Source organism: Stegodyphus dumicola, chromosome 2 (genome assembly GCF_044657685.1).
Source record: "Stegodyphus dumicola isolate Sdum_Otavi_A_Nest chromosome 2, ASM4465768v1".
NCBI classification, from domain to species: domain Eukaryota; kingdom Metazoa; phylum Arthropoda; class Arachnida; order Araneae; family Eresidae; genus Stegodyphus; species Stegodyphus dumicola.
The window spans coordinates 7,096,824-7,124,338 of NC_140769.1; the positions used below are offsets into that span (position 1 = coordinate 7,096,824).

Genomic DNA, 27,515 nt, shown 5'->3' on the forward strand with positions numbered 1-27,515 from the left:
AGTAATGTATGTAAGAATCAAAGCTGGCTATATGACAAATGAGTGGGTATCTGAGTATAGGTGTGCATTTAGTTACATAATTAACATTCATTTATTGTTTTACAATGTTTTACACTAATGTTATATAACATGTTAAACGTCAAGTCTATTTTACTTGTTCGATATCTAAAGTGTCGATAGGTAATATCATCAACAAGAAAGGAAAAAAACGTCAAATTGGAGCCTCAAGTGGGACAAAAATTCCAAACAAGTATCCAAGGAAAAAACGGACATCTTCGACTATTGCAAAGATACGTTGTTTAATGTTAAAAGAAAATCCTCTTAGTCAAAGAACAGTTGAAAAATCATCAAAATGCTCGTTGTCCACTGTAAACAAAATGATAAACATTGATTTAAATCTTAAGAAAGGGAAAAAAACGCAATGTGAATCGTCTTCTTCCAAAGCATAATGCTCAACGCAGGACGTACTGCAGAATTCTATATGAGAAACACTTATCCAAAGAAAAATGGAAAATAATTGTCACAATAGATGAAGCATGGGTGTATTTAAATGATTGTAACAAAAAAAAAAAAAAAAAAAGAGCCATTTATTATCATAAAAGGGGAGAAAAAATTTAAGTACATGGTTCAAAGAATCGAAAGTTTTTCTAAGGGATTCATGATTGTTGCTGGCTTTTCTTATAATGGCAAGTTAAAAATAAAGAGAGTGAAAAAAAAATGTCAAGATTAACTCCAAATACTATCAGGAACACATTTTATCTCCAATATTTCTGAATGAAATACCATCACTTTACCCACAGTGCCATCAATCTGTGAGACTCCATCAGGACAAAGCTAGCAGTCACACATCAAAATCCACTGTAAATTTCATAAAAGAAATGGAACAAAAAACTGGTATCGAGGCCCTTCATTGATATCCCTACTAAATCTCCCGATGTGTTACCTATGGATTTTTGTGCTTTTGGACTTTTAAAAACTGCATTATACAAACGTTGTCCCAAATCCCTAACAGAACTCTGGTAAGCTGTTCAGGAGGAATGGGATAGAATATCTCTTCTGCCACTTCAAAAGGCATTATTAGCCTGGAAATTGCGGTGTCGAAAGATAGTTCAGAATAAGGGATGTCAAATAGAACATTTAAAACACAAGACTTTTATGTAATTTAGCTTTGTGAATACAATATACATCGTCTAAAAATGTGTGAACAGCCTCTGTATTTTATAAAAATTAAATATCAAATTATAATTAAATGTTTTAATTTTAACAAAAACAGAAAATACAAATATCTGTGAATGAAAAAATTTGAAATAAAATATATCAACTACATTTCATTATATGCACAATTCATGCCAGAAGTTACCACACACTGTTTACTTCTCTTACCTCTTGATCTTTTATAAGGTTTTAAGAACTAAGGAGAGGGATTTTTTTTTTTAAAAGTTTTTACATTCTTCTAAAGGTTTCCCCATTCAAGATTGTCTTTAAATCTGAAATTTGTTGTTAGTAAAAGAAAATCTTATTGAAGAAATACTGTTCACTGAGTTGAAAATTTTCCACTGTTAGGAATTTCATTATGCAGTTTTCATGTTAAAACTGTCTCAATGAAAACCCAAAAATAATTTATCTGTCATGCTTTTATGTAAAATTTAATGTTTTTAAAGTATAGTTATAACATACAAGACATATGTTTTTCCTATAATAAATAAGCAAACAAAAAGAACATGGGATTTGCAATTTCGAGACAAATTTAACAACGGGCGCATGCAAACCTCCTACAGTTCACCACTGAAGGTATCATAATGGACTTTTTGTACTTCATTTCATGTTGCAATAAACCTAATATTACAAGTACTAAGAATAGACTAAATAGGTTTTACTTGCATATATCAGACTTAAATTTTAAGACATTTTCAACTCAGAGTAATTGTCAAGCAGGTTCCTTTCCATTGTAGAACTGATGGTAATGAAAAAGCCAATTCCCTCACAAAGAAGGAACAAACCTGACGAGAGCATTAGTTTCCACTTTCTAAAGCTTTTGACAAGTTTAATTTGTAGATTTTTCATGCAAAGTCATTGCAAAAATGTAATAAAAAAACCTGGCATGCTGTTTGTTTGAACGATCAATCCACCAAAAAAAAAAAAAAAAAAAAAAAAAAAAAAAAAAAAAAAATTTAACCTTTTTTAAATTTTTTTTTTTTTTTTTTTAAACTGAAGAATACAGAAGAATATTGGGATATATTTCAGTTAATTCTCAAAACTGAGGCAAGGTTTTATGCTAAGTTGCTGTTTTTGCCTTACATTAATTACATGTTTTCTAAAGTATATTAAGTATGACATACTTTAGATTTTTAGTCAGTTAAGTATGACATACTTTTACCTGCTCTTGAATGTCAGCAATATTCATTTTTACAGACAACGAGTTGCATCAGAATAAAGAATTTTAGAAGTAGATTTAAGTTTGTTTCACAGAAGATTCATAAGTATGTTTTACAGAAATATAAATTCTAATAGTATGAGAAGCCCATAACTTTAAAATATGTACCTACAAATGTTTCCCATATGAGCATATTTGGTTATATGATACCTCTTCTCATACTACTTGATAGAGTACTCTAGTTGATCTGCTTTTGTAATACTTACAAGACACATAACAGTTTCACTGGCATGTTGGTGTCCAGAGCCACAGTAATCTTGTTTTGCAGACCAGATATAGTATTGGGTATTTATGATACAAATACTTTGTTTTCATTTAATATTTTATGGGAATCATCAGACCAGATACGCTGAACAAAATGTATCAAAAAGCACATTTACTAGGAATTAAACCTAATTGTCAACATTCAGCAATCTTACCACTTATGGGCCTCTTTTTCAAGTGATTATGAACTACATATATATAATACATCATAAAGAAGGTTTTCACATTTTACTTTCCTCACGTTATGCTACTAATATTTTTAAAAAAAATTTTTTTACACGCATTAATCCTTCATACACATGCTATGTTTGTAAAAGTATTGCACATAGTCTACTGGGAGAAAATATTGTTGCAGAAATCAAATATATAGGTATTTGATTGCAGTATTTTAAATTACACTGAGATTCAAACATAAAAATTGGAAGACTTTTCTAGTGTATTATGTACATTTCTTATGTGTTAAAATTGGAAGAGAATTCCAAATGCTATTAGATAAATAAAACAATTTAAAAATTATATATTACCCTTTTAAAAAATATAGTATACTTGAGATTTTTACTATCTCAAGTGTTATTTTAATTTTTCAATTTTATTCAGTGTGTTAAATTTCTTCAGATCCAAGCATCACAAGAAAATGCAATACATTTAGAAAAAGTTAAAATATCAAATTGAAATGCGTTAGTACTTAGGAACTTTCTGAATAAAAATATAAGCAAAATTTCAGTACCTAATATTAAAAAAAGAAAAAGCAACATACGTAGCATGTTTTATAAGAAAGGGCCATTTTGTGCATACACTAACAGGTGGCACGCACGCCACAACGAATGCTTGCATCATGTCCCGGCATCTCTTGGAAACAACTGTGCTCAGTTCCTTGGATCTCTTGGAAACAACTGTGTCGATAACTTGTACGGTCATGTAATATTATATAATGTACAGTAATGTAAAATGTTCAGGATTATCGAATTGGCTGCCCCGTCTGAGGTACAGTCAGTGATGTGTTTTTTGTTGGCAAGAACATGTCTGCTGCAGATATTCACCAGCAGATTTGTGAAGTTTACAGAGCCACTGTCATGACTGAAGGCAAAGTGCATAAGTGGGTCAGAGATTTCAAAGCTGGCTGCGACAATATCCATGATGAGCTCCGCTCCGTTCACCCATCTGTGATCACAGATCATATGGTGGCTTCAATTGAAGCAGAAATTCTTGAGAACAGATGCTTCACCATAAGCTCTCTTTAAATGAGTTTCCAGAAGTGTCTAGGTCAGTGCTGCAGAAGATTGTTTCTGAAAAGTTAAGGTTTATGAAACTGTGCTCCCATTGGTCCTAAACTTCTAAAGGAGGGCCATAAAAACAAAAGATTTGAGTGTTTGCTGAATTTTTTTACTCATTATAACGGAGAAGATGATGCCATGTTGAGTCAGATCATAACGGGAGACGAAATGTGGGTTTCATGTGTCACACCCAAATGGAAGCAACAGAGCATGGTGTGGAGGCATATACAGTCTCCTTTAAGGGTCAAGGTCAAACAGAATCTGTCCCAACAAAACAGTGCAAGATCATGGCATGATATTTGGGACCATGGCATCTATTTTTGTTTTCTTGATCAGCTTCGTGCAATGAGTAACCACCATAAATGCGGTAGCCCACGACCAAACCCTACAAAAGATACATAGAGTGATTCAAAACTAAAGACGCGACATGCTGACAGAGGGAATTTTGCTACTCCATGACAATGCATGGCCTCACACCACAGCTCAGACTTGACCTGTATTGGAGTTTTTTGGCTAGGAAGTTTTGGAACATCCTACCTACAGCCCAGACCTTGCGCTGAGAGATTTTCATCTTTTTCGCTATCTCAAACATCATCTCGGTGGCAACCACTACAACGATGATGAAGATGTGGAACGGCTGTGAGCTCTTGGTTATCGGAGCAGACGGCGAGTTTCTATGAAAAGGATATTAAAAATTATATTTCTAAGGTATAATAAGTGTTTAAACAAACTTGGAAACTATCTTGAAAAATAGAGAAACGTATGCAGAATCTAAAAACAAATTTGCTTTTTGAGAATTTTCTTTTGTTAGATTTTTTTTTATCAAACAGCAATTACTTAAAAATACCCCTTGTATTTTCTGCAAGATAAAACTTAGAAAGACTTTTACATGTGTATTTGTAACTTTTACGTCTGTATCTGATCAGATAATAAATGCTCTCTGTAATTTTCAGTGCTACAAAATGAAGTGGAACATTCTACACAGTGAATAATTTTTGGTTTTAAAATACTGTAAAAAAAAAAAAAAAAAAAAAAAAAAATGCAGGTGATACACTAGTACACTTTTTGGGGGCTTAAAATTTTATTACGCATTTCACTCGAGAATCTCCCAAATTTTCCATATTCACTTCATTGCCTTTTACAAAAGTTAAAAAATTACTGAAAATCTCAGGGCTTAATGTCTAAAAGAAGAAGTGCCAGAGCCCTATGAAAGACCATCACGAAGTTAATGAGTATCAAATTAATTAATAATTATTTAACTTGTAATTATTATTTAATTAATTCACAATTGATTATTATACGGATATTTTAATAAATAATAATTGATTAATTATTATTTATTAAAATAATTAAAGATTAAAGTAATTAAATAAAATGTAAAGAGATAAATAAAAATTTAATAAGCGATTTTTTATATAATTTTATTGCTAAAAATAAAATTTTCTACATGAAATTTCTACTAAAATAATTGTTCCCTTATATAAAAAAGTGACGGAGCCTTCTTATTTAAGGCTCTGGTGGGATCCGGCTCAATTTAAGCTCTGAAAAATCTAAACAGAAAAGATACATCAGCAAAGATACAGGCTGAATATGAATCAAAAACAAACCCTTTAATTGTTGGCATTAAAACTTGGATGCCAAAAACAGTCCTTAGCAGTAGCTTATTCTGATTGGTTGAATTTCTTCAGTTCCTGGCAGGTTTTAGCTGCCCATGCAGCGATGTCAGTGGCTTTAGCAGTGAATTATTCGATTCTTATACGGATATTTTATCAGACACAGAACTGCATCCTTTTGCTTAACATCTGCTCCATCCATAAATGACAACTGGTCTCATACCCTGAAAGATTTACAGCCGCATTCTTATACTGATATACCTGGTATTAATTATAATACAATAGATAGTGACTGTGATAAAGAAGAAGATTTTTTCGCATATTTTTTTTATGATGACTTAATATATTTAACTATGGAACAAACAAATAATTTTGCAGATTTTGACCTACAACGAGATCCAAACTTCAATGGAATGTCTCTGGTCTCCTGGTCCTTCTCATTTCAGTCCAATGTCATATGAGGAAATTAACCTTTTTTTAGCATTAAATTTGATAACAAGTATAATGAAAAAACAGGATTTAAAAATGTACTTTATTACAAATCAAATCAGATAAGTGATACTCCATTTTTTAATAAAATGATGTCAAGAGACAGATTTTCTAAGATATTACATCTACACTTTACACCAGAAAGTAGTGCTAGAAAATTGGACAAAAGGAAACCAATTATTCAGCCACTTGTAAAAAAATTAAAAATATATATAAACCAAAAATGTGTGTCTGTTGATCAATCTTTGTTTATGTTGAAAAGCAGGCTATGTTCTAAACAATATGTTCCATTGAAATGATTTTGATATGGTATTAAAATATAAAAACTGAATGAATCTGATAAAGTTATGCCTGGAACTTTTGATAGATACAAGCAAAAATACTAATCTTACAGTGAGAGGGTGCCTATATGGTGAAAACATTGTGAAAACCATCATAAGTGACCTTTTTGGAAAAAAGGATACAATTTAGACCTGGATAGGTTTTCACTTCACCATCACTTGCATTATATTTACATGATGCAAAAATTAAGTTTTGAGGCACAATCATGAAAACGTGAAAAGATCTGCAAAAAATTAGCCATCAAAATCGATGAGACAAAATGACATAGAGATGTAGTACTACAAATATGGATTTGATTGCATTTGAAGATAAAAAGAAGGAAGTATAGCTTTTAACTACAATGCATGAACACTAACTAGAAGATTCTGGTAAACAAAAGTACGAAAACGGGATTAGAGAAAAACATCAAACTTTGAGGGAATAATGTGTGTGGTCCCATACTTGACAATATATCACAGAGAAAACAAATTTTAAATTTCATTGTAAATTTATATATGAATGTATGGATGTAGCTGAGTGAATTTTTGTTGCTTGACATTAAATACTTTAATGAATTAACAAATGCTGAATGTTTTAAAATTACTCCTTCATCATCTATATATATCATTACAGATGCAAAAGTTATACATATTTCTTTAATTCACTAAGTATAAAGATAATTGTGTTTTCTATAATATTTGAAAAAAAAATTAATTGGAATCAAAATGTTTTTTGGGCAAATTTCCTAGCAAAGTTAGGTTTAGTGAGCCAGCAACGGAGACAGTGCTGCTGTCCAGAAAGAATTAAGGGCGCCATACACAATATTTTTCCTCCTTATTTTAACATTTTGTTTCCACATATGTGAAATTCTCTGAATTAGATTTTTTTTTTTTTTTTTAAGAAAAAACAGATTGCTGTGTGTATGGGAAGAAACACAATGAAAAAAAATCAAGAAGTAAGCATGTCTTGTATTGGAAAAGATGAATGTATAAAAATAGGCACATCATTGGATACTTTACTAAAACAGATATAAGCATACACAAATAAGCATTTCTCTAAAAAATTCTGCAACAAAATTGTAAACGCTCTTCAGCCACCAAAGAGTTCAATTTATTGGAAGCAGAGTAGACAATCAAAAAGTAACACTTATTTATGTACAGATAATACTCCAGATATGAGTTAGTGTGCTCATTTTTATGCATTATTTTGAGTATAAAAGGCAGCATTATTTCTTCAGAAAAACTTATTACATAATTAAACTGTAAATAGATGGGAAAAAAAAACACCTCATACTTTAGAAAAATTGAATAATACATTTAAAATAACTTTTTTTTAGCAAATCTCTCTCAGAAAAGTAAAGCCCTCAGGATTAATCATGTTAAGAATTAAATGCTATTTTAGTTAATGTTTGGAAAGTCTAAACTACTGTATCCATGCGAGGTACATGGACATTTTTTGCACATGGAAACTGAATACATTTAAGGACCATCAAATGAAAAAAAAAATTAAGCACCTATCAGCTAATGGGAAATGAATAAATAAAAGTAATTATTGATATACAAACTTAACTTTTGTAATTCTATTCTAAAAATCACACAGTTCTCCAGCAGCGGAAGTAGTATCCATTCTTCTGAAACATAATTTGGCTCTACTCTTATATGTGCCCTCAGGTCGCCAAATGTACAGATATGTGTTGTGCGCTGGTTTTTGGTGCAATTGCTTGTTCTGCGATGGTTTCGGGGTGATGTTGGTTTCTATGGCAACCCTTTTTACATGGAAACTTGGATTTTAGTACTGTAATGCTTTTAGTTGCTAGTTGGTTCATGAGGTGTGTGGTTTTAAATGATTTATGATGCAACCAAGGGCATATATGTAATGAAAGACGTGTTGGCAAAATCTTAGTCGTGTGGCCTGGTACAACTATTTTTTTGGGTGGCTGGAAATTTTACAAGTATTTAGGAGAAGAAGGTTTTGAACATTTATTTGTGAAACATAGTATCAGTTTTCTTGATAGTGAGTCTGTCTGTATATGATAAAGATTACTTGGCGGCATGTTAAAGCTACGTTGCTGACTTATAATCGGAAATGCGGTTTGGAGTTTTATTTGGTGATTATATATTTTCCCATCATTGTTCTGAAACGGGAAAAGATGCTTTTAACAAATTTATGGTGAAATTGTTTTGGTAATGTTTGAAATTGGTATTTCTGCTCTTCGAAGAAGCATTCACTCATTTTAAGTGCATTTTGTTATATTCTTGTTCTTTTTTTTCTGGAATGTTATGTTCATTGTTTTTTTAGCATGAATTTCTGTCATTACTGCTGTTTTTTGGATTGTTTGAAATTTATTTTAGTTTATTTTGTTGATTAGTGTGCAATTCGTAGATGTTTTTCAAAATTTAAACAGAACACAGTGTACACGGTATTCTTGAAATTTATTGTTATTATGTTAATTTATTAAAGCGAGGGGTGCATAGATTGCAGATTCCTCCACTGCCTAGATTTAAACAGAAAGCTGTGTACAAGGTATTCTTTGATTTATTTAAGCTAGGTGTGTGCAGTTCGTAGATTACTTCGCTGCATAGATTGTTCAATTCTGTGATTTTTTTCTTTAAATTAAAACATATCACTGTGTACATGGATTCTCATCAAATATTTTTGGTTAGAAACTTTACGTTTTTGCTATCTAAATTTTTTCTTTTTGTTTCGGATTTTTAGCTTAAATTCTGTGTTCAAAACGTAGTTTTCGAATGTAGACAAAAAAAGTTCGAAATGTAGACAAAAAAAATTTAGATAGTAATATGGCAGCATGGAGTTTCTTGCCAAAAATATTTGGCGAGAAATTTGTCGCCAACCGAGGGCGCATATGAGAGTAGCTCCCATAATTTAATATTTAATATAGTTAAAAAGCAAATTCAAAAATAAAACTAACTTCATAAAATTTATCAAACAACTAGCACTAAGCTACAGAATTCCTTGAAATACAGTCAAATACCTGAAATCTGCATTGCCTTTCAAAATATAAACATTTAGTTTATAGGTTTCGGAAACCACAACATGGAGTACGAAATATCGAAAGAAAAATACTTACTGGATAATGACGTCATAATTAGCGAATAATAATGAGTCATAACGGAAATGCCAAATTATTGACATCATGATAAGAGTTCTTTTCCCTCCAATCTGCATCGAGGTAAAAAAGGCAGATGATTAACTCAACTCTTCTTTCAAGTTCACGCTTCATGTTTTTGTACTTTTTGAGCTTTATTATTTCATGAAATTGTTTAGTGATGTCGTTTTTTTATCCGGATATTTTGTAGATAAATTAAGAATATTTTAAATTTCAACGCTTTTTAATACAATGACAGATAAAAAACGCACTCGTGATTTTACTACTTGCAACGTTTTAAAACGTAAACACGTTTCATTGACGGTAATGAAAAAAGTGGAAATTCTACTAAAGATGGAGGCAGGTGCCACTGCTCGGTTTGTAACAGAATCATGGAATTGCCACACGGGCTGTGTATGATATATGGAACAATAAAGAAAAGCTGTTGAAATTTTACAGCAACAGTGATTCTAACACCGGAAATCTTTACATGAGGCGAAATCGGAAACCTTGATGCTGTCTTGTACGAGTGGTTCTGGCAGTGTCAGAGTGATGGGGTACCTATTTCAAGGAAGAAAAGGGGAAGCAGATTCATGCTGATTTAAAAATAGAGGAGCCTAATGTAAATGAACAATATAATATAATCAGTTTATATATGTAATAATAATTTAATTCATATAATAATTTAATTAAATGTATCTAATACACTTTATTTATTTTGCACTTTTAGTCTGAATATTATCTTTTCTGTCCTGAAATCCGCATAACCTCTGGATCCAAGCGTTGCAGATTACTGGACTTCTACTGTATTTATATTTTACATTAGTCCTACGTAAGTTATTTCTTTCTTTTATGCCTCAGTTCATCATGTCCTTACTCAGTCCACAGGTTTATGCACATTTTATGCCCAGCAGCTAAGATTAAAATGAAGTAAAATGATAATCAGAACCATTCATAAAAGAAGCTGGTACCACCGTGCTTGCTTGACTAGAGAACAAGTCACTGATCAAAACAGACCACAAGTGGTTGGCATGGTTGCTAAGTGCTGAAAGTTTGTAATGCTCTGTCTGTCTGACCCTATTAGAATTGTAGCTTCATGTAAAATCCTAACTCAGTTAATAAACTGTAAAGGTTTGGTAAGCCATTGAAGCACCAGAGAAAATCAATTCTTTTGTACAGTACAAAGTCTTTAATCCGGACGTCCATAATTCGTAATGATCTATAATCCGGACCTCAAAGCTGCAAACTTTCTGCGCATGCGTAGCGTTTACGCATAATATATTTACATATGCGCATGCACATTTAATGTATAACAGATGGTATAAGCTAGGCTAAAATTATCTAATTATCTATTTCAGTTAATGTTGCAGATTGCATCATTCCTTAATCTTCTAATTGGATCCGGCTTATCATTTTTTGCAGATTGTTAGAGCAATTTTATAAAAAGTAAGCTTGAACTTTCGATTATATCAAAAAGAGATTCCGATTCTGGAGCTGACAAAGGATCTACAAAGTGAAAGCATTTTTCAATGTCAATCAAACAAAAAGTGGAATTGCTGCAAAAAATGCATAAAGGCATGAAGATAGTGACAGAGAGGTTATTGAAAAGGAAAATATTTCGATTGACAAGTTAGTCGGTATTCTCGACGCAGCAATTACAGGACATGAACAGTGGAACTTTGTAACTGAACAAGAAATTATGTCTGTTTATAAAATTAAAGAGAAAGTATTAGCACAAAAAACGAAGCAACTTAAAGAAATTACATTGAAAGAAATGTTTAATAAAGTAAACAAATAAATATTTTTTTTTGTAAATTTTGATATCGTTTAGATCATAATTGCTCCTTATTTTATAAATTATGGTTTCATATTTTTAATTTTATAATTTCTGCATGCCATCTTACCAGATTTAAATTGGTGATCTATCATCCGGAATCGCCAAAGTCCCGACGAGTCCGGATTAAAGACTTTGTGCTGTATCAAGTCTCATTAGCTGTAAGTAATAAAGTTTTATGTCAATTTTTACATATTATAATTTGTTTTGTGTCATACATTCACAATAATGATTAACACATTCACTTCCAGTGAAAATGATACACTCTTTTGAAAAAAAATCAAAGCACCAAGAAGGACTTTTGCGATCATGACGAAATTTGGTATGCAAAAACATTTTGATCGAACATGCAAATGATCAGGAATTGTGACCATAGCGCGCATATCTAATGCGCAATTCGCAAAGTATAAAACCAGTATCAGAGGCAGGAAAATGATCCTTTTTTGTTGCTGCCATTGTAATTCCGTAAAGAAGTAACTAAAGATGTCATTACGATGATATCAAAAACCTTACAGACAACTAAACAACTTCAAATGTGGTCACATTGTAGGGTTGTGTGAAGCTGGGTGGTCATACCGAACAATAGGCCGCTACCTGCAGCGTACAGACACTACTGTGCAAAGATGTTGGCAGCAATGGTTGCTACAAAGAAAATGCCAATGAAATGAAGGCTCTGGAAGGCCAAGGATCACAAATGCGAGGCAAGATAGGATGACTGTTCACCAGGCCCGAACCGCCCCAACGGAATCATTGTTGAGTATTCAGCGCACTACAGCCCCGTCTATATCTCCCGTGGTACCATACACCATCTGACGGCGCTTGTCTGAGGCGGGGTTACACTCACAAAGGCCTTTAAGACGTTTGTCTTTGACCCACAACATCGGCTGAGTCATCTGGAGTGGTGTCACAGCCAATTATCATGGCTGCCATCAGACTGGCATCGTACAGTGTTCAGTGATGAATCCCACTTCACTCTTGAAGCAGATGACCACCATGTTCATGTCTGGAGATTGCGGGGCCAGCGGTCCCAATCAGCCTTTGTTTTACAAAGGCATACAGCCAATAAACTCTGATATGATGGTGTGGGGCACTATTTCTTATGACAGCAGGTCATCTTTAGTCATCTTCCGTACATCTTTAACAGCTCAACGATATGTTGATACCATCCTGCAACTGCTTGCATTACCTTTCATGGCACGTCATCCTGGGGCCATTTTCCAACAAGATAATGCTAGACCACATACCGCTCGCATATCTCTGGACTGTTTAGTTGTGGTTGATACTCTTATTTGGCCAGCAAGGTCACTAGACCTTTCACCAATCAAGTTTGTCTGAGGCATGGTAGGCCGCCAGATTCGGGCACCACAAAATATCACAGATCTGGAACGACATTGATGAATGCCTGGCAGAATGTGTTGCAGGATGACATTAGGAACCCATACTACTCCTTGCCTTGACGAATTCAAGCATGCATTGCCGCCAGGGGCAGTTCGACCAACTACTAATTTGAACACTCAATGGGTGGTTGTGAGCAATGAAGAGGCACTATGACCTTGATTTTTTAATCATTTTATTATCTGTGTATGAGCTATACACATCTTCAATTTCATCGAAAATAAACACTTCCTTCATAGTGCTTTGATTTTTTTTGCAAAAGAGTGTATTTCCATCATTGGAAGCTGTATTACAAAATAGTGATTTAATGGTTAAAAATGTTACTCATATTTCACTTGTAGAACCAGAAAAACATTTTATTTTCATGCTTTGTGTAATATTTCTTTCATATGAAGTCCTGCATTCAGACGCGTCATGCTTTTGTAGCCATGGACCTTATAAGAAATAGACTAACCCAAACGGGTTTTCTCCCTCGTCTGAGGCATTGCCGGCTGCCACCTTGATCACGTCCGGAGGAGTAGGGACGACTTGCACAAATTTAATATTGGTTGCCTATTGCAGCAAGTATAATTGTCAAGAAAAAGCTGGTTGCAGTGCCTCATTTCACAAATTAGAATTTCTACATATTCTTATTTTTGAAATTGAGATTGATTTTTAAAAATTTAGCATATTTATCAAGCATAATTAACATTCCAAATAATTATGAAGCTATTGCATGCTTTCAGGATTGGATATTTTTTTAGCTTTTCCTATGCCGTACGGAAATTTGTAACTACTTCTTTTAGAAAATAATATTTTAAATCTGAGCCAATAGAAAATTTCAAACAAGCAATTTTCTCTTTCAATTTTTATGCTTTTTATTGGTGTAAATAAGTAAAAAATACTAAAATATTTAAAAACGAATTTTTTATAGTTTTGTTTAAAATTCTAAACTGTGCTGCTTTTTTAAAATTATAGATGAGTAATATAGCACAATTTCTATAAAGGGGTTTTATTTCAATTATATTTCATAATACATCATAGTGATAAACCCTTTTGACTCCTTAAAAATTTTTATACATTTAATTCTAATATTTAAATTGTATTTAACCATAATAATTAATTTTGCTTGTATTTTATAGTGATTATTTTTTTTTAATTTATTTTTAGTTCTGCATAAGATTTTTTTTTATTTATTTACTGTTAATTTGATTTATTAGCCCAAAGCGGCGGTAGCCTAGAAAGGCTGTTAGTTTCGAAGCGGCATTTTGAGCTGTTTTACTATAAATGTCCCTGTCTCTTGCAAATTGTTACCAAATATTATCGCGCTGTATTATATATAAAAAAATTAAATAATGAAGAATCTGCACGAATGCATGTATGTTTCTCGCACTGTAACAAAAACGACGGTATCTAGAGCCATCGAATTTTGAATAATGTAATCCTCCACCCGAACATGGGCATCTGGACGGCCGAATCTCGAATTTGTTTTAATCTATTTCATATTTTGTAAAACTTTAACGAATTTTTGATTAACAAACTCAAAGAGTTCAGAGCGACCACTGTACGGAAAATTACAGTTTTATCTTCAGCGGAAATTCTAAAGATATGCTGTTTTCAAATGTATGTGGTTTACGGGGAAAGAACATGATATTCAATAAGTGCAGGTAACACACTAAACTTTAAAAAAAGGTTCCCTTTGGGCATAATATAAAATCTGAGTGCTTCTAGATTTGATTTTATCTTTTTTTTTTCCCCCTTCATTATGTCAGAAAATTTTATGCTTCGAATTTTATGAATTATTAAAATAACTAATCCACTTTAATGTTAATAATTTAATGATCATATAATCAAATAAATATGATCGTTTTGAAATGTTATTATAGTTTGGAAAATCACTGCCTGAAAATGTTCATTAAATTTAAAAAAAAAAAAAAATTATCAGATCTTGTTTAATTTTACCATATTTATTTCAAAGTATCACGTACTATCAATCTTATTTAATTTTACGTTATTTGTACGCAAAATTAAGTTAATAAATTTTGTGCTTAGAGTTTTTACCGTTTTACCAAAGTAAAGATGTTTGTACAAGAAGTACGCGTGAAAAAAATGCGCGAAATGCAGTAAAAAGTGCTTTAATGAGGTATATTAAATCCTATTTGGAAAAAAGTGTGGCTTTCATAATCTCATCATTATACAACGTATCACATTTAATAATTAAAAAGAGTTATGTGATACAAACGTTATAGGTTTCAGTGTTAAAGTAAACCAGATCGTCCCTACTCTTTCTTGCCGACATGTCGGTGATGCGCGCTCCGCCCACTGGGTTAGTCTATCTCTTATAAGGTCCATGTTTGTAGCAGTGAATGATTTAACGAAAGCTGATAACTCATTTTAACCCCTACAGTTAACTTCCAACGATGAAGAATTAGTTACAAATGATTAACTTAGGTAGTTAAATATACTTAGTCCTTATAGCTTTGTTTTTAAAAATTATTTCATAAAAGAGCATTATTAAGATCATAATAAGATAATTTTACAATTTAAAATGACAAACTTTATACATGTAATTTATGACAATTGCAAAATGATATTAGAATAGTTATATATTAAAAGCTACAGAAAATTTATCTTTTATAGCAATAAAACACAGTGAAAAATTTATGCACCCTTTTAATTTGAAACGTTAAAATCTTTTAAGTAATTTATAGCAATTTCCTTCCTTTAGCACCTTTTCTAAGTTTGTCTCAATAAATAAATCAACGTTCCTATTGGTTTCTGTTTCATCTCCTAATTTATAAATGCTTCAACAATATATCTTCTAAGAATAATTTTCTTTCACTTCATGTAATCATTTTCTTCCTCAATAAGTTTTTCTCTTTGTTTTAGAATTTTCATATTTAATCAAAGATTTCTGTTATTCTACATGTATTAAGTATGTGTAAAAGATATGACTAATTTTCTTTCTTTAATAAGTTGAGCATAAATACTCGTATTAAATAATATATGGTCAAGGCTGGCAGTAGAATTTTTTCAATTTAGTGAAGCACACAGCAATAAAAATTTGGGATTTAAAAATTTTTATCATTTAAGCCAGACACTGGGCAGAAAAATTGGGTGGGAAAATGTTAAAATTTAAGGAGTCACTGACAAAATTAATCCTTTTATTTCACTTTTTTATTAACATAAAAAATTCTTTATTGTAGAACGATTTTCGTAATATTCCATTCTTGTGTCTTAAGAAAAGAAGAGAAAATAAAAGGAAAATAAACATTTTAAGAGAATGACTCCGAAGAACAGAAGTAGAAAATTAAAATAATTTTGCTTTAAATGTTCTCCCCTCCCCTACCCCAAAGAAAAATTAATCACAAATTTCCCGTTAAATGCATCCATTATATGAAAAAATTATGAAGATATTTTCCCCTCTGTCAAACTTTTATGGAATTTTATATTTCCATATATACAACCTTGCCTTCAATTTCAAGGATGCAAGGTATAAAATAAAATTTAAAAAGTATCCCTACTAACTCTATGAGCAAAAAGCCATAATTTTTCCAACTTTTGGAAAAAAATCAGAAAAGAAAAAGTGTAAACTGAATTTAACAGAGAAAAGTAAGATATACATTTGAACATTTTGAAGCGATCATATGGGATACAGCTGTTATAATGAAAATATACTAAAGAAGACAAATGAAATTAATTTTATAATAATTACACTAGCTCTACTGCTTTTGCTACATGCTTCAGAAACTTCCACAGTTTCTGAAGCCCTTATCAAAAGCAAAAAAGCTAACACCTTGTTTATTTTTCAGTCCTGTGCTTTAAAGCATTTATTATTTTATTTATTTACGGAATCAAAATATTGCCAAGTTACCAAAATGAAGAGCAGTTTCACCTTAAAGTATGACATCAGCAATAAAAACGTATTATTTTAATATTTATTTCACCACTGGTTGAAGAAAAGATAGAGAGTTTTTGAATAAATACCCAGTATACATAGGTTCCTTACCTGCACAGAAATGATGTTTTTCAGTTTTTACAAATGTCTTTTAATATGCTTTACACACGCAGCATTGCTTTAATTGGTATGCCTAACATTTAACTAGAAATATTTGCAAACTCATTTCCCCTTCCTAAGATTCCTGTGGAGTCTTGTATCAGTTTTGTGAATGTTATACACTGAAACATTTGATACTGGAAATAAATAGGTATAGTCTACAGTACTTGTTTATCATGAATAGAAATACCAAACACCTTTTTCATGACAAGCACAAGGCAGACATCTCTATCAGTAATGGCACAGCTGCGATCAGTATCTGCATTAAATTCAGAAAGAGCAAAATTTAACACAAAACACTTATAATTTATGATATGTATATGGGATGAAACGTTCAGCTACATTTCAGGTCTAGAAGTATTTATCCATGTAGCACATTTCTTTAGGCAACAGAGTTAAACACTGAGCACTAATTATTATGCAAAAATGCTTTGAGCAATGTCTCCTCTTGTGGAAACAAACAAATGCTGAATTGCATATTCTGACCAAATGAAAATTTATATACATCACACAGGCTCACCGGTAAGCTTTATGCCATTTCATATATCTCTACATATCCTCAATTCTGACACTGAGAGCCTCTCTACATTTTATATATTTTGTTCCCTGTAAATTATGTCATTGGGTCAGATCAAAGCAGACATGAACTCGCATAAAACATTTCTTAGCTGCATGGACAAGTGCTTACTGCAAAGGGAAACAAAAGTTGTTACTAATATATGCTGAAAGGAAGAGTTTCTCTTCTGTGTATATTTCTACAAATTCTTCATCACACTAAATAACTTGTTACTTACGTAACTCATGATGTTTTTCCTAAAGCTGATATCTATTTAAATCATCTTTAAATGAATTTTTACATACCTTACACACAAGGTTTCTCTCCTACGTGAATAAGCATTGTTTAAATCACACTTTTCACTAAACATTTTCCTAGATAACTCAAAGATGAGATTTCTGTCCTCTGTGAATAAGCATATGCACATTTAAATTCCACTTTTGACTAAATGACCTTTGACATACTTCACACACATGAGGCTTCTCTCCTGTGTGAATAAGCCCATGCTTGTTTAAACTACCTTTGTTACTAAATGTCTTCTTACATACCTCACACACATGAGGTTTCTCTACTGTGTGAATAAGCATATGCTTGTTTAAAGTATCCTTTACACGAAATGTCTTCTTACATAGTTCACACATATGAGGTTTCTCTGTGTGAATAAGCATATGCTTGTTTAAATGAGTTTTTTGATTAAATGATTTTTTACATACTTCACACATGTGAGGCTTCTCTCCTGTGTGAATAAGTTCATGCTTATTTAAATGATGCTTTCGTCTAAATGACTTATTACATACTTCACACACATGAGTTTTCTCTCCGGTGTGAGTTAGCATATGATTGTTTAATATACTCCTTTCATTAAATGACTTGTCGCATACTTCACAAACATGAGGTTTCTCCCCAGTGTGAGTAAGCATATGCTGTCTTAAACTACACTTTTGTCTAAATAATTTCATACACACTTCACACACATGAGGTTTCTCTCCAGTGTGAATTAGCATATGCTTCTTTAAACTATTATTCCCTGTAAATGATTTCATACATACTTCGCACATATAAGGTTTCTCCCCTGTGTGGATAATCATATGCTCATTTAAATTCCCCTTTTGACTAAATGACTTCTTACATACTTCACAGACATGAGGTTTCTCTCCTGTGTGAATAAGCATATGCATTTTCAAACCAATCTTTTGTCTAAATGACATCTTACATACTTTGCACACATGAGGTTTCTCTCCTGTATGAATGAGCATATGTTCATTTAAATTCCCCTTTTGACTAAATGACTTCTTACATACTTCACAAATATGAGGCTTCTCTCCTGTGTGAATAACCTCATGCATTTTTAAACCAACCTTTTGTCTAAATGACATCTTGCATACTTTGCACATATGAGGTTTCTCTCCTGTATGAATGAGCATGTGCTCCTTTAAACCACACTGAAACCTAAATGACTTCTTACATACTTCACACACACGAGGTTTCATACTTGAGTGAGTGAGTGTATGCTCTTTTAAAATACTACTTTGTCTAAACGATTTATTACAAATCTCATGTAAATGAAGTTTTACCTTCTGTTTGGGTATGCATGTGCTTTTTTAAAATATTGCTTTTTCCAAATGATTTGTTACGTATGTACTAGAACATGTAATTTCTGCCCTACATAGGCAACTATCACCGTCAGTCTTGATACCATATAACTCGCTACACATCTCAAGATGACGTTCTGTACGAATGCAAAATGGGTTACTTTATAATGATTTCAGCCACAGTATTCATGGAAGCTTCCCTCTAGCTTTTGCTATCTCACGAAAATACATGTGATTATCTTCGTAAAATTATCAACGCGTGCCATGCATGAGACTTATCTGATGTTTGATGTATTCATGGATTATCCTCATAAAATTTTCAATGCATGCTGGGTTCAATCTGTAATGTAACTTATCTAGTGTTTGATGTATGCATACCTTAATTCCCAGGGACATTTCATTAATACTAATTTATTATATTTAACACAAATATGATTTTTCGTCCAATTACATACCTATGTTTAATTATAAGGTAATACAATGTTCCCATATATGCAGACATCGATTACAGAAAATTTTGATTTTTTTTTTTTAGTTATTAGTTTGAGTAACAGTTTAAAGATGGTACCTATTTGAAAGTATTAAACAGTTTCCGCATTTTACATGACAAACCTTGCGAAGTACATTATCCTAAAAATTACCGAAACCAATTTACTCTTTTTTTGCTTACATCTCATTTATACAAAGAACTGAGTATGAACTCCGTGATACAGACAGACAGACAGACAAAGTAGACAGATGTCTTTTGTTGCACCCGCTAAGTCTTTCTGCACCGATGGGCGAAAAATCAAGCATAGGTGCGAAGGAAAGGTATATAGAAAGAGGGCAATTTCGTATTTCACTCCGTGATACAATGTAAATCCTGCACATGCTAAGGCTTTCTGCCCGCAGATCGCAACACCAATCTTTGAAATGGCAAATAAAAGGAAAGAAATTCTGTTTGAGAGAAACGCAGATAAAAGGGAGGATTAAAAGAAGAAAGGATATTGTGAAAAACAATCAGATATTGTAAAAAAGATTGTAGAAAGGATTGTGTGTCCAGAAAAGATTAAGGCTGTTCTCCGAACAATAACCGAAAAGAGAATAAGGATAAATTTAAGACAATCATTAAAAAAAAAAAAAAAAAAAAAAAAAAAAAAAAAAAAACGCCTTATGGTCGCAATATAAAATCTGCTTTCTTTTACACATACCTAGACGTTTAAAGAGCATTTGGGCTAAAAATATTTAACGATAGCATTACTTTAGAATTGAAATTAGGTATTAGTAAGCATTACTTTAGTACTAAATATTGAAATTTTTATACAAAATATAAATAAATAAATAAAAGAAATATTTGCTCCACGTTCGTACGCATTCCTAATTTCATGGAGCAAGAATTTTCTCTTTTCCTCTCTTGTTAGCCAAGACTACAAACTACGAACTCTTCCGAGAAACTACAAGAACAAGATCAACAAACTACAGTCTCTTCCAAGAAAAAAGCCCTTCTCCCCACTTAACCTTTAGCGGCACGCTATGCCGATACACCTAAAACTTTCTCTCTGTACACACAGAAAAAATGAATGAAAAAGGGTTCATAGGTTAGTATAGGTTACTCAAAACATTCTTTATTTATACTAGATGGCAGCACAACACAGAACAGTTCATATATTTCAGCCATGTTTAGTTTTTAAAGATCCTCATTTTTCAAAAAAATCTTTCAGATTTTTTTAGGATATAAAAGGAATTTATTGAAAAGAAATTGATATGTTATTTTCTTGGTTGTAATGTCTTTATTCTCCATTAGTTTAAAATTTTTATCTTGAAATATTGCCTACAAATCGAACCGCGAACATCAGCTTTGCCCAGAGTGGGATCACTAAAACACTAGGACCAGGCCAACAACTCTGTGTCTTTGTTTAACTTCAGCTCTCCGGTGAGCTCATATACAATAGAAAGGCGACTCCACATCTATGTTTTCATGTCCTGTTTTTCTTTCTTTCTTTCTTTTTTTTCTTTGGAGGAGGAGAAGAGCCTTGGCTGTCAACTAAGAAATTGTTGGCGTGATTTTCTGAAGGTCAGGGTGTGTCATGCTAAAGTGTCTTTCCTTCGTTAGATGGTGCCAGGGGTTCCACTAGAGAGAGAAATTTTAATCCTTAGTCTTTTTTCTTTTCTGTAAACAGTAGATAATTTGGTTTCGAATCCGCCTTGGATGAACGGAATTCGTACAGTCATGAGTAAGTAAAGAGAGGGTGTACAAGAAATAATATTTAAACATATATATATTTTTTTCCTTTTGAATGTTTTATGCGAATAAAATGTGATGTCAAGAAATAAAGTGTGTTTTCTGTGAAGAAGATTCTTCCTTTCAGCTGAGATAGACATCACCAGAAAAGGTATATGAATTTTGTTCTTGTTTTTAAAATCAGATAAATACGTGGAACCTGCATATGTCAGTGGATGTTGACAACTTTGATCTACAGTAATTGATTAATTACGTTATATAACTATATTAGCGTCCGCCATTCAGGATATGTTGTCGTAAAAAACTAGTTATTTATGCTTTAAAAACGGAAGTATTTGAAATATGTTTATTTTCTGAAGATGCATTTTGTTGCATGAAAGCATGCTAATATTTAAGTTGAATAGAAATAGATATTTAGTATTTTCAGCTTAAATAGATTAGAAATTTTATGTTTTTGAATAAAGATAATTTGAACTTTAAAGAAATTAATGCGTGAGAATCCAATTAAGGATTGAGGAAATAAGATTAGGTTAAAGGTATTACTTTAAGATTTAAAATAAAAAATTGAGTGCAGTTTAAAGAAGAAAGGGATGTTGATATGCTAAAGAAAAAGCGTACAACGGCATGCAGTGCTTTCACGAAAATGGTTAAGGTTCTAAGGAACGAATAGATAAATTTATGAAGTTACAAAAGATAATTGCTGAATTAAAATCTTACGACTCAGAGAGACTAGATTTATTGATTAAAGGCAAAGCCGCTGAAAATGATCTAGAAACCTAAGTTCTAAGCTTCGAGGATGAATTCATCACAACTGAAAGAAAAGTTAGTGAATTTCTAAATGTAAGCAAAGTTCCAAATGACACAATTTTTAGTAATTCTGATATCAGTAGTAACTCTAAAGTTAAACGTTATAAATTACTTAAATTGAATATAATACCTTTTGATTCTCAGTTAATTAATTATTTGCCATTTTGGGCACAGTTTAACAAGATATATGAGGATAAAGAATTAGATGATTGTGATAAGTTCCAATATTTGCTACAAGTTGAAGGACCTGGAACTCGAGCTAGGCATTTATTAGAAAGTTACCCGAAAACTTCAGAAAATTATTCGAAGGCTTTTCAAGAGCATTATGGGGATAAAGATATTCTTATCGAAGTGTACGTCAGGGAATTTTTGAAACTAATTACAGCAAGTGTTCAAGCTAGGGGTAAAGACAGATTATCATTGTGTGACTTGTTTATCAAAGTAGAAGCACATTTAAGGTCTTTCGAATACATGAGACTTGATTCAGAAAATAAATTCTTCATGACAGAATCCTGCTTACCTGATGATATTTTAAGAGCATGGCAAAGATACAATATTAGGGAAAAGGAAGATTCTTATAATGAAGCGAGTTTTCCGAAGTCGAGATTAACGTTGTTAATGAACCTTTTAAAGAGGGAGGTAGCGGTTGAAGAAATATTACAGTTAGCTAAGTCAGGCATTGAAATTATTATCCCAAAAGAGAAAGTAAAAGGGAAAATTCTGGAGAGGGATAACAAGTACCCTACTGCAGCTGGTTTGTTTGCTTCTAAAGAAATGTTGTGTTTGTTATGCGGTAAGTCGCATGAAAGTAAGGACTGCGTAGTCGTTCTCTCTGGAAGAAAAAATAAAGAAAGTCAGGGAAAAGAACTGTTGTCTGAAATGTTTACGCTGTGGCCACAGTGCCAAACTGTGTAAAGTTTTTGTACGCTGTGATGTCTGCTCAAAACCTCATGAATAGCTTTTCTGCCCCGAAATAGACAAAACGAAAGAAATTAGTGATAAAAGCAAACCTCCAACGAATATCCAGAACACACTTGCAAATCAGCAGTGCCCTCATGACACAAGAAATGCTAATTAAGGGTAATAAGATAATTAGGAAGGTTAGTGCCTTATTGGACAGTCAGTTCCAAAGCTCGACCAAGAAAAGATATGTGGGAAAATTCCACGCATTCCAAAGCAGTCTGCTCTAGAAGAGCTTAAGAAACATAGACTATATCAGATATTGTTACCGCGTTTCCAGAAATGGAAATTTTAATTGGCAGTGACGTTTATTGCCAGCTCCTAACGGGGCGAATCAAGCAGCTGAACAATGGTATAACGGTAATTCAAACAAAACTTGGATGGACAATTTGCGGTGAGTATCCATCCCAAGGTTACTTGAGTAGTGGTATAGATACGTTGAAGACTAATTTATCTCTGAGAGAACTTAACGTTCCAGATTTATGGCAGCTAGAAACAAAAGAAATTAATGATCCCGATGAAACTTTGTCTGAGAAGGAAGAAGAGCTAGCCCATGACTTGTTCCTTAATTAACTTATAAGAAGTGAAGACAGGAGTTACCGTGTTGGTCTTCCATGGACTTGTATTAACCTAAACATTCTCTCAAATAGAAATGAAGCAGAAAGACGTTAGTTTAGCGCTACCAGAAGACAAAAGCCAGCCCGTTCACCGGGATTCGAATTCCGTACTAAACTACCAGAGCTCAGAGACTTTACCTCTCGGCCACTGGTTGACTGTTTCATTTCTGTATTTCTAATAATGTTTTATTACTTTTATTACAATAAATTATGACAAATATTATTATTAATATGAATTGTATTTTGTATATTATCATATGCAAATCTCTTGCGCTTGAATGTGCCAGAATAGTATTGGTATATTTAATTATGGAAAAGCACTCTAAGGCTGTCTGCTTAAGGGCTGTCCTCGTGGAGGACTTTCTAAGGAAAACTGGCTCGTATGTACATCACATATGAGGAAAACCACGAAAACGCACATGCAGCCAGCCCGTTCGCCGGAGTCGAACCTCGGACCGAACTACCAGTATTCAGTGACTTTACTGCTAGGTCGTTGCTTGGCCTCACAACAATAAAAACGCGCGCACTATTATATACTAAAAGCAAATTTACACCAAAAGATCTCAATTATACAGTTTTTCACACGTTTCATCAGCGGAAATGATGCCATCCTAACATCCCAACATATTTTTACAGATTTGGGATTTCAGACACTAATCGTTAGGCGTGAGGCGAGCACGGAACCCCGGAGTACTACATAACAAACTTTCAAACAACAGTCTACAAGCATTCAGCAGATATTAAGGTGAAACTCGTATGTGAAAGATTGCATCCGACGTGGAAACTGAATTTAAGTCCTCCAATGCTAGTAGACATGCTATGTCTGAAATAGTATGAAAAATACTTAAAAAAGGTTTAAATAACATCTTTTTTATTTAATCATCAACTTGTAACATAAAAGGCCCGACTCATGCTGCAGACAAGAACCACTACTCGTGTCGTGTAAATTATGCCATAACAGTCAAATAATTTTAAACGTTGCCAAAGTGATCTAAGACTACGCAGTCCAATAACCAAGTTGCATAAGTAATTTTACCGGCGCATAATTTTAAAGCTTCGGCTGAGAGCGAATGCAAAGTCCAGATCATTACTTTTAGATAAAGTGCATAATTCTATCAGCCCTATGCAAAGAATATGTATTGTTAAGAAGGAAAACTTCTCAGCAGCAGGAGTGGCTTCCTTCGAACGAAAAGGGAAACAGCTGCGCATGCGTGAAATATCTGTCGCCCAAATGCGCCAAAGCTCGAAGTTAATGTCGAAGTTCGAACAGGTACGACGGTCACGTTTATCAAGAGTTTAAAGCTGTGTGACTCCATTTTTTCCCTCCATATTCATGGATATAAAATTAGACATCAAACTGCGATATAGATAATGCAAGTTCAACAGCCAGTAAAAGTGAAACTTCACCTAATTTCTTATTCATCTTAATCCGTGTTCCTCAATTTCCTGTACACGTGGTGAGGAGAAAAATCTGAGGTACATCACAGAGGGGGGAAATTCTCGCCAACAGGTTCCGTCGCCAAATCCCTTGGCTAATTTTCCCTCTTCTTTCTAGTTTACATTACGTCTATGGAGCCTTTCCTTCTTTACATAGACGTTCTTTGCCCTATGTGAGTGCCAGAAACTCTCACTGCGATTTAAAAACGCTTAGCTTATGTACACTAAAAGCTAATTTGTGTTCTGGTGAGGAATGTCGAAAGAAGAAGTTAAAGTAAAGATCAAAACCACAATAACTGGTTAGCACAATCTTATGTTTTCCTCACCAGAAATTTAAATAATCGCTAACGACCTTGACTAAGGTTTTAAATTCTAAGATTTAGAACATAAGCCAACCTTAACCATTATCTAACTAAATCTTTAACTTCCTGGTATTGAAAAACTTGAGATTACTTTTTAGAAAAAATTCATGCCATCATTCACGTTTCGTCTCTTTCCAGGAATCTGGAAGAGGAAGTAGTTTAGTCAGAGAAATATTAAAATATACACTATTCAGGTTACCATTCACAAATTCATATAACCTTTAACACTCTAAATTCAGTTCTCTCACCCATGCTGCCCAGCACTGTAACTGGTGATTAACTTGATTAAAACTGATATAAAATTACAACTTTTGTAATTTAAAAATTCCACCTCTGTGAATAAGTATGAATATTTCAATAATAAGGTAATTAATAAGTAATAGTAATAGTAGAATAATTTAATAGTAAGGTATATTTTAATTTTATGACAGTTATTTTAATTTAGGTCGCCTTTTCTGTCTTGCCTAGCTTCAGCTTACAACTCCCAACCAGAATGAGTTTTTAGCATCACGTTAGATGCAATGAGAAGGAGAATTGTATTTAAGTCAAGTTCCACTGACTTCGCCAGAGACAGTTAGGATTATCCTGAGTAGCTCTCGTTTGCCTTTGGTTTACGTCTCTCTAAGCTGTTATTAGGCTCGGCCGTATTACGGCCTTTAATATTACTGGCCAACTACTATAGAACTGTGTTATTTTCGGCTCTTAGTTAGTCAATAGTTAGTTCTTAACATGGTGAGTTTTAGCCCAAGTGGAAGCTTTCCTGTATGACCTAAGAAGGGGGCCTACTGTTAATCTTATTTTGAGCAAATGAAGGGTAATGAACCCTTCTTGAGTTTACGTTTTTATTCTTGGACTCAAGTGATTATTCTCTTAGTCAATAGGTTCCTTATTGCTTGTTTGGGAAACTTCTGAAATCGCGGGGGGGGAGGAGGGGGAATTTTTTCTTCACTTCAGCGGAGAAAACTACATACGGAGAAAAATGGTTTTGCTATCGTGAATGAACGTGGTCGCTTTAAAAAGATGATGGTTTGATACCAGTGTTTATTTATGCTATTAGGATTGTTGGTATATGCATATATAAGTGTGTATTCAGAGAACTAATTCGTAGCAAAACCATCTCCCTCAGATGACCGTCTCTGAAAGAAACCACTATTTCTGAAAACATAAGTATTCACTGTGCAAGATGATCACTCGCAAAGAAAAATCTGAAAGTGTGGGTGGTCGCCTTAGAGAGATTTATTTCGTAGATGGAGCCTTCCTTCTCCATTTCTGGCACCATAAGTATATATCGGTATTGCGCATCACCTCTCTAAGACGACCACTTGCAAAGATGCATTTTTATGTGTGGCTGCTAGCCTTAGAGACACGTCATTGTGTGTGGCGTATATAATTACTGTTATTTTTTCCGACAGCAGTTTTTTAAAATCCTATAAATTAGCATACATAGTGAAAAATCTCTCTAAAACGACCACCTGGGTTTCCAAGTTATTTTGATAGTCTTAAAGAGGTCATATTTAATGCTCATATTTATTTATATTCTTAGACATACTGATCGTCTTAGAGAAGACGTGGAGCAAGAGGGTTCAATGTATGTTTTTTAATTTTAAACCTTGCTTTCTATTGGTTGCAAAACTGAAATAACCTTAATTTCAAAAGTATCAAATAAATGAAATAAAAATAAATAAATAAATAATAGAAAATAATCAATAGAAAACAAGAATACCAATGAATTTTGGTTTACTGATACCAGTACTAATTTCACTGTGTGTAAGAAATCTATTGACGCCAGTTAGAAAATTAGTATAAACCCATATAGACCAATAGAAGATTTATTTAGTATATATTTTGTAATGTATTTTGCAGTAATTGACAAAATAACAGATAATCTTAGTAAAACTTAAATTTTATTTTTAGTTTGCGGAGATAGATAATTTGAATACAATTCTTTAGTGGCAAAATTTTCATACAACTACTAGCTGGTAAAACTTCAGAAAATTAATTTTAAACAATTTCTTACGTTGCTGAGCAACGGTTACATCATACAAATATGGCGTTTCTACGTTAATAATAAACATAGTTATTTGTTAAATAACAAACTATTACAACCTCTCCAGATAAACTTTAAGTTATATTTTTATAAATTAAAGTTTATAATTTTTTTTCGAAACAACAGAATATCAACACAATACATAAGTGA

At 32.7% G+C, this 27,515-nt stretch overlaps 1 protein-coding gene across 3 annotated transcripts; it reads right to left on the reverse strand.

Moving 5' to 3' along the window:
- Positions 1 to 5,357: 5,357 nt before the first annotated feature.
- On the reverse strand, positions 5,358 to 19,781 carry LOC118195874 (uncharacterized). Of its 3 annotated transcripts, XR_015039381.1 has the most exons (3): positions 16,719 to 19,781; positions 11,406 to 11,494; positions 5,358 to 5,809 (listed from the first exon to the last, which is right to left on the reverse strand). XR_015039381.1 is itself a non-coding variant. In XM_085810419.1 (1 exon), exon 1 carries the CDS (start codon positions 18,810 to 18,812, stop codon positions 17,706 to 17,708), a length of 1,107 nt encoding a protein of 368 aa, XP_085666545.1. In that variant the 5' UTR covers positions 18,813 to 19,781; the 3' UTR covers positions 16,630 to 17,705. The 3 variants fall into 3 exon arrangements, 1 of the variants encoding a protein (XP_085666545.1); XR_015039382.1 differs by lacking the exon at positions 11,406 to 11,494; XM_085810419.1 differs by lacking the exons at positions 5,358 to 5,809; positions 11,406 to 11,494 and having other exon boundaries at positions 16,630 to 19,781.
- Positions 19,782 to 27,515: the final 7,734 nt, after the last annotated feature.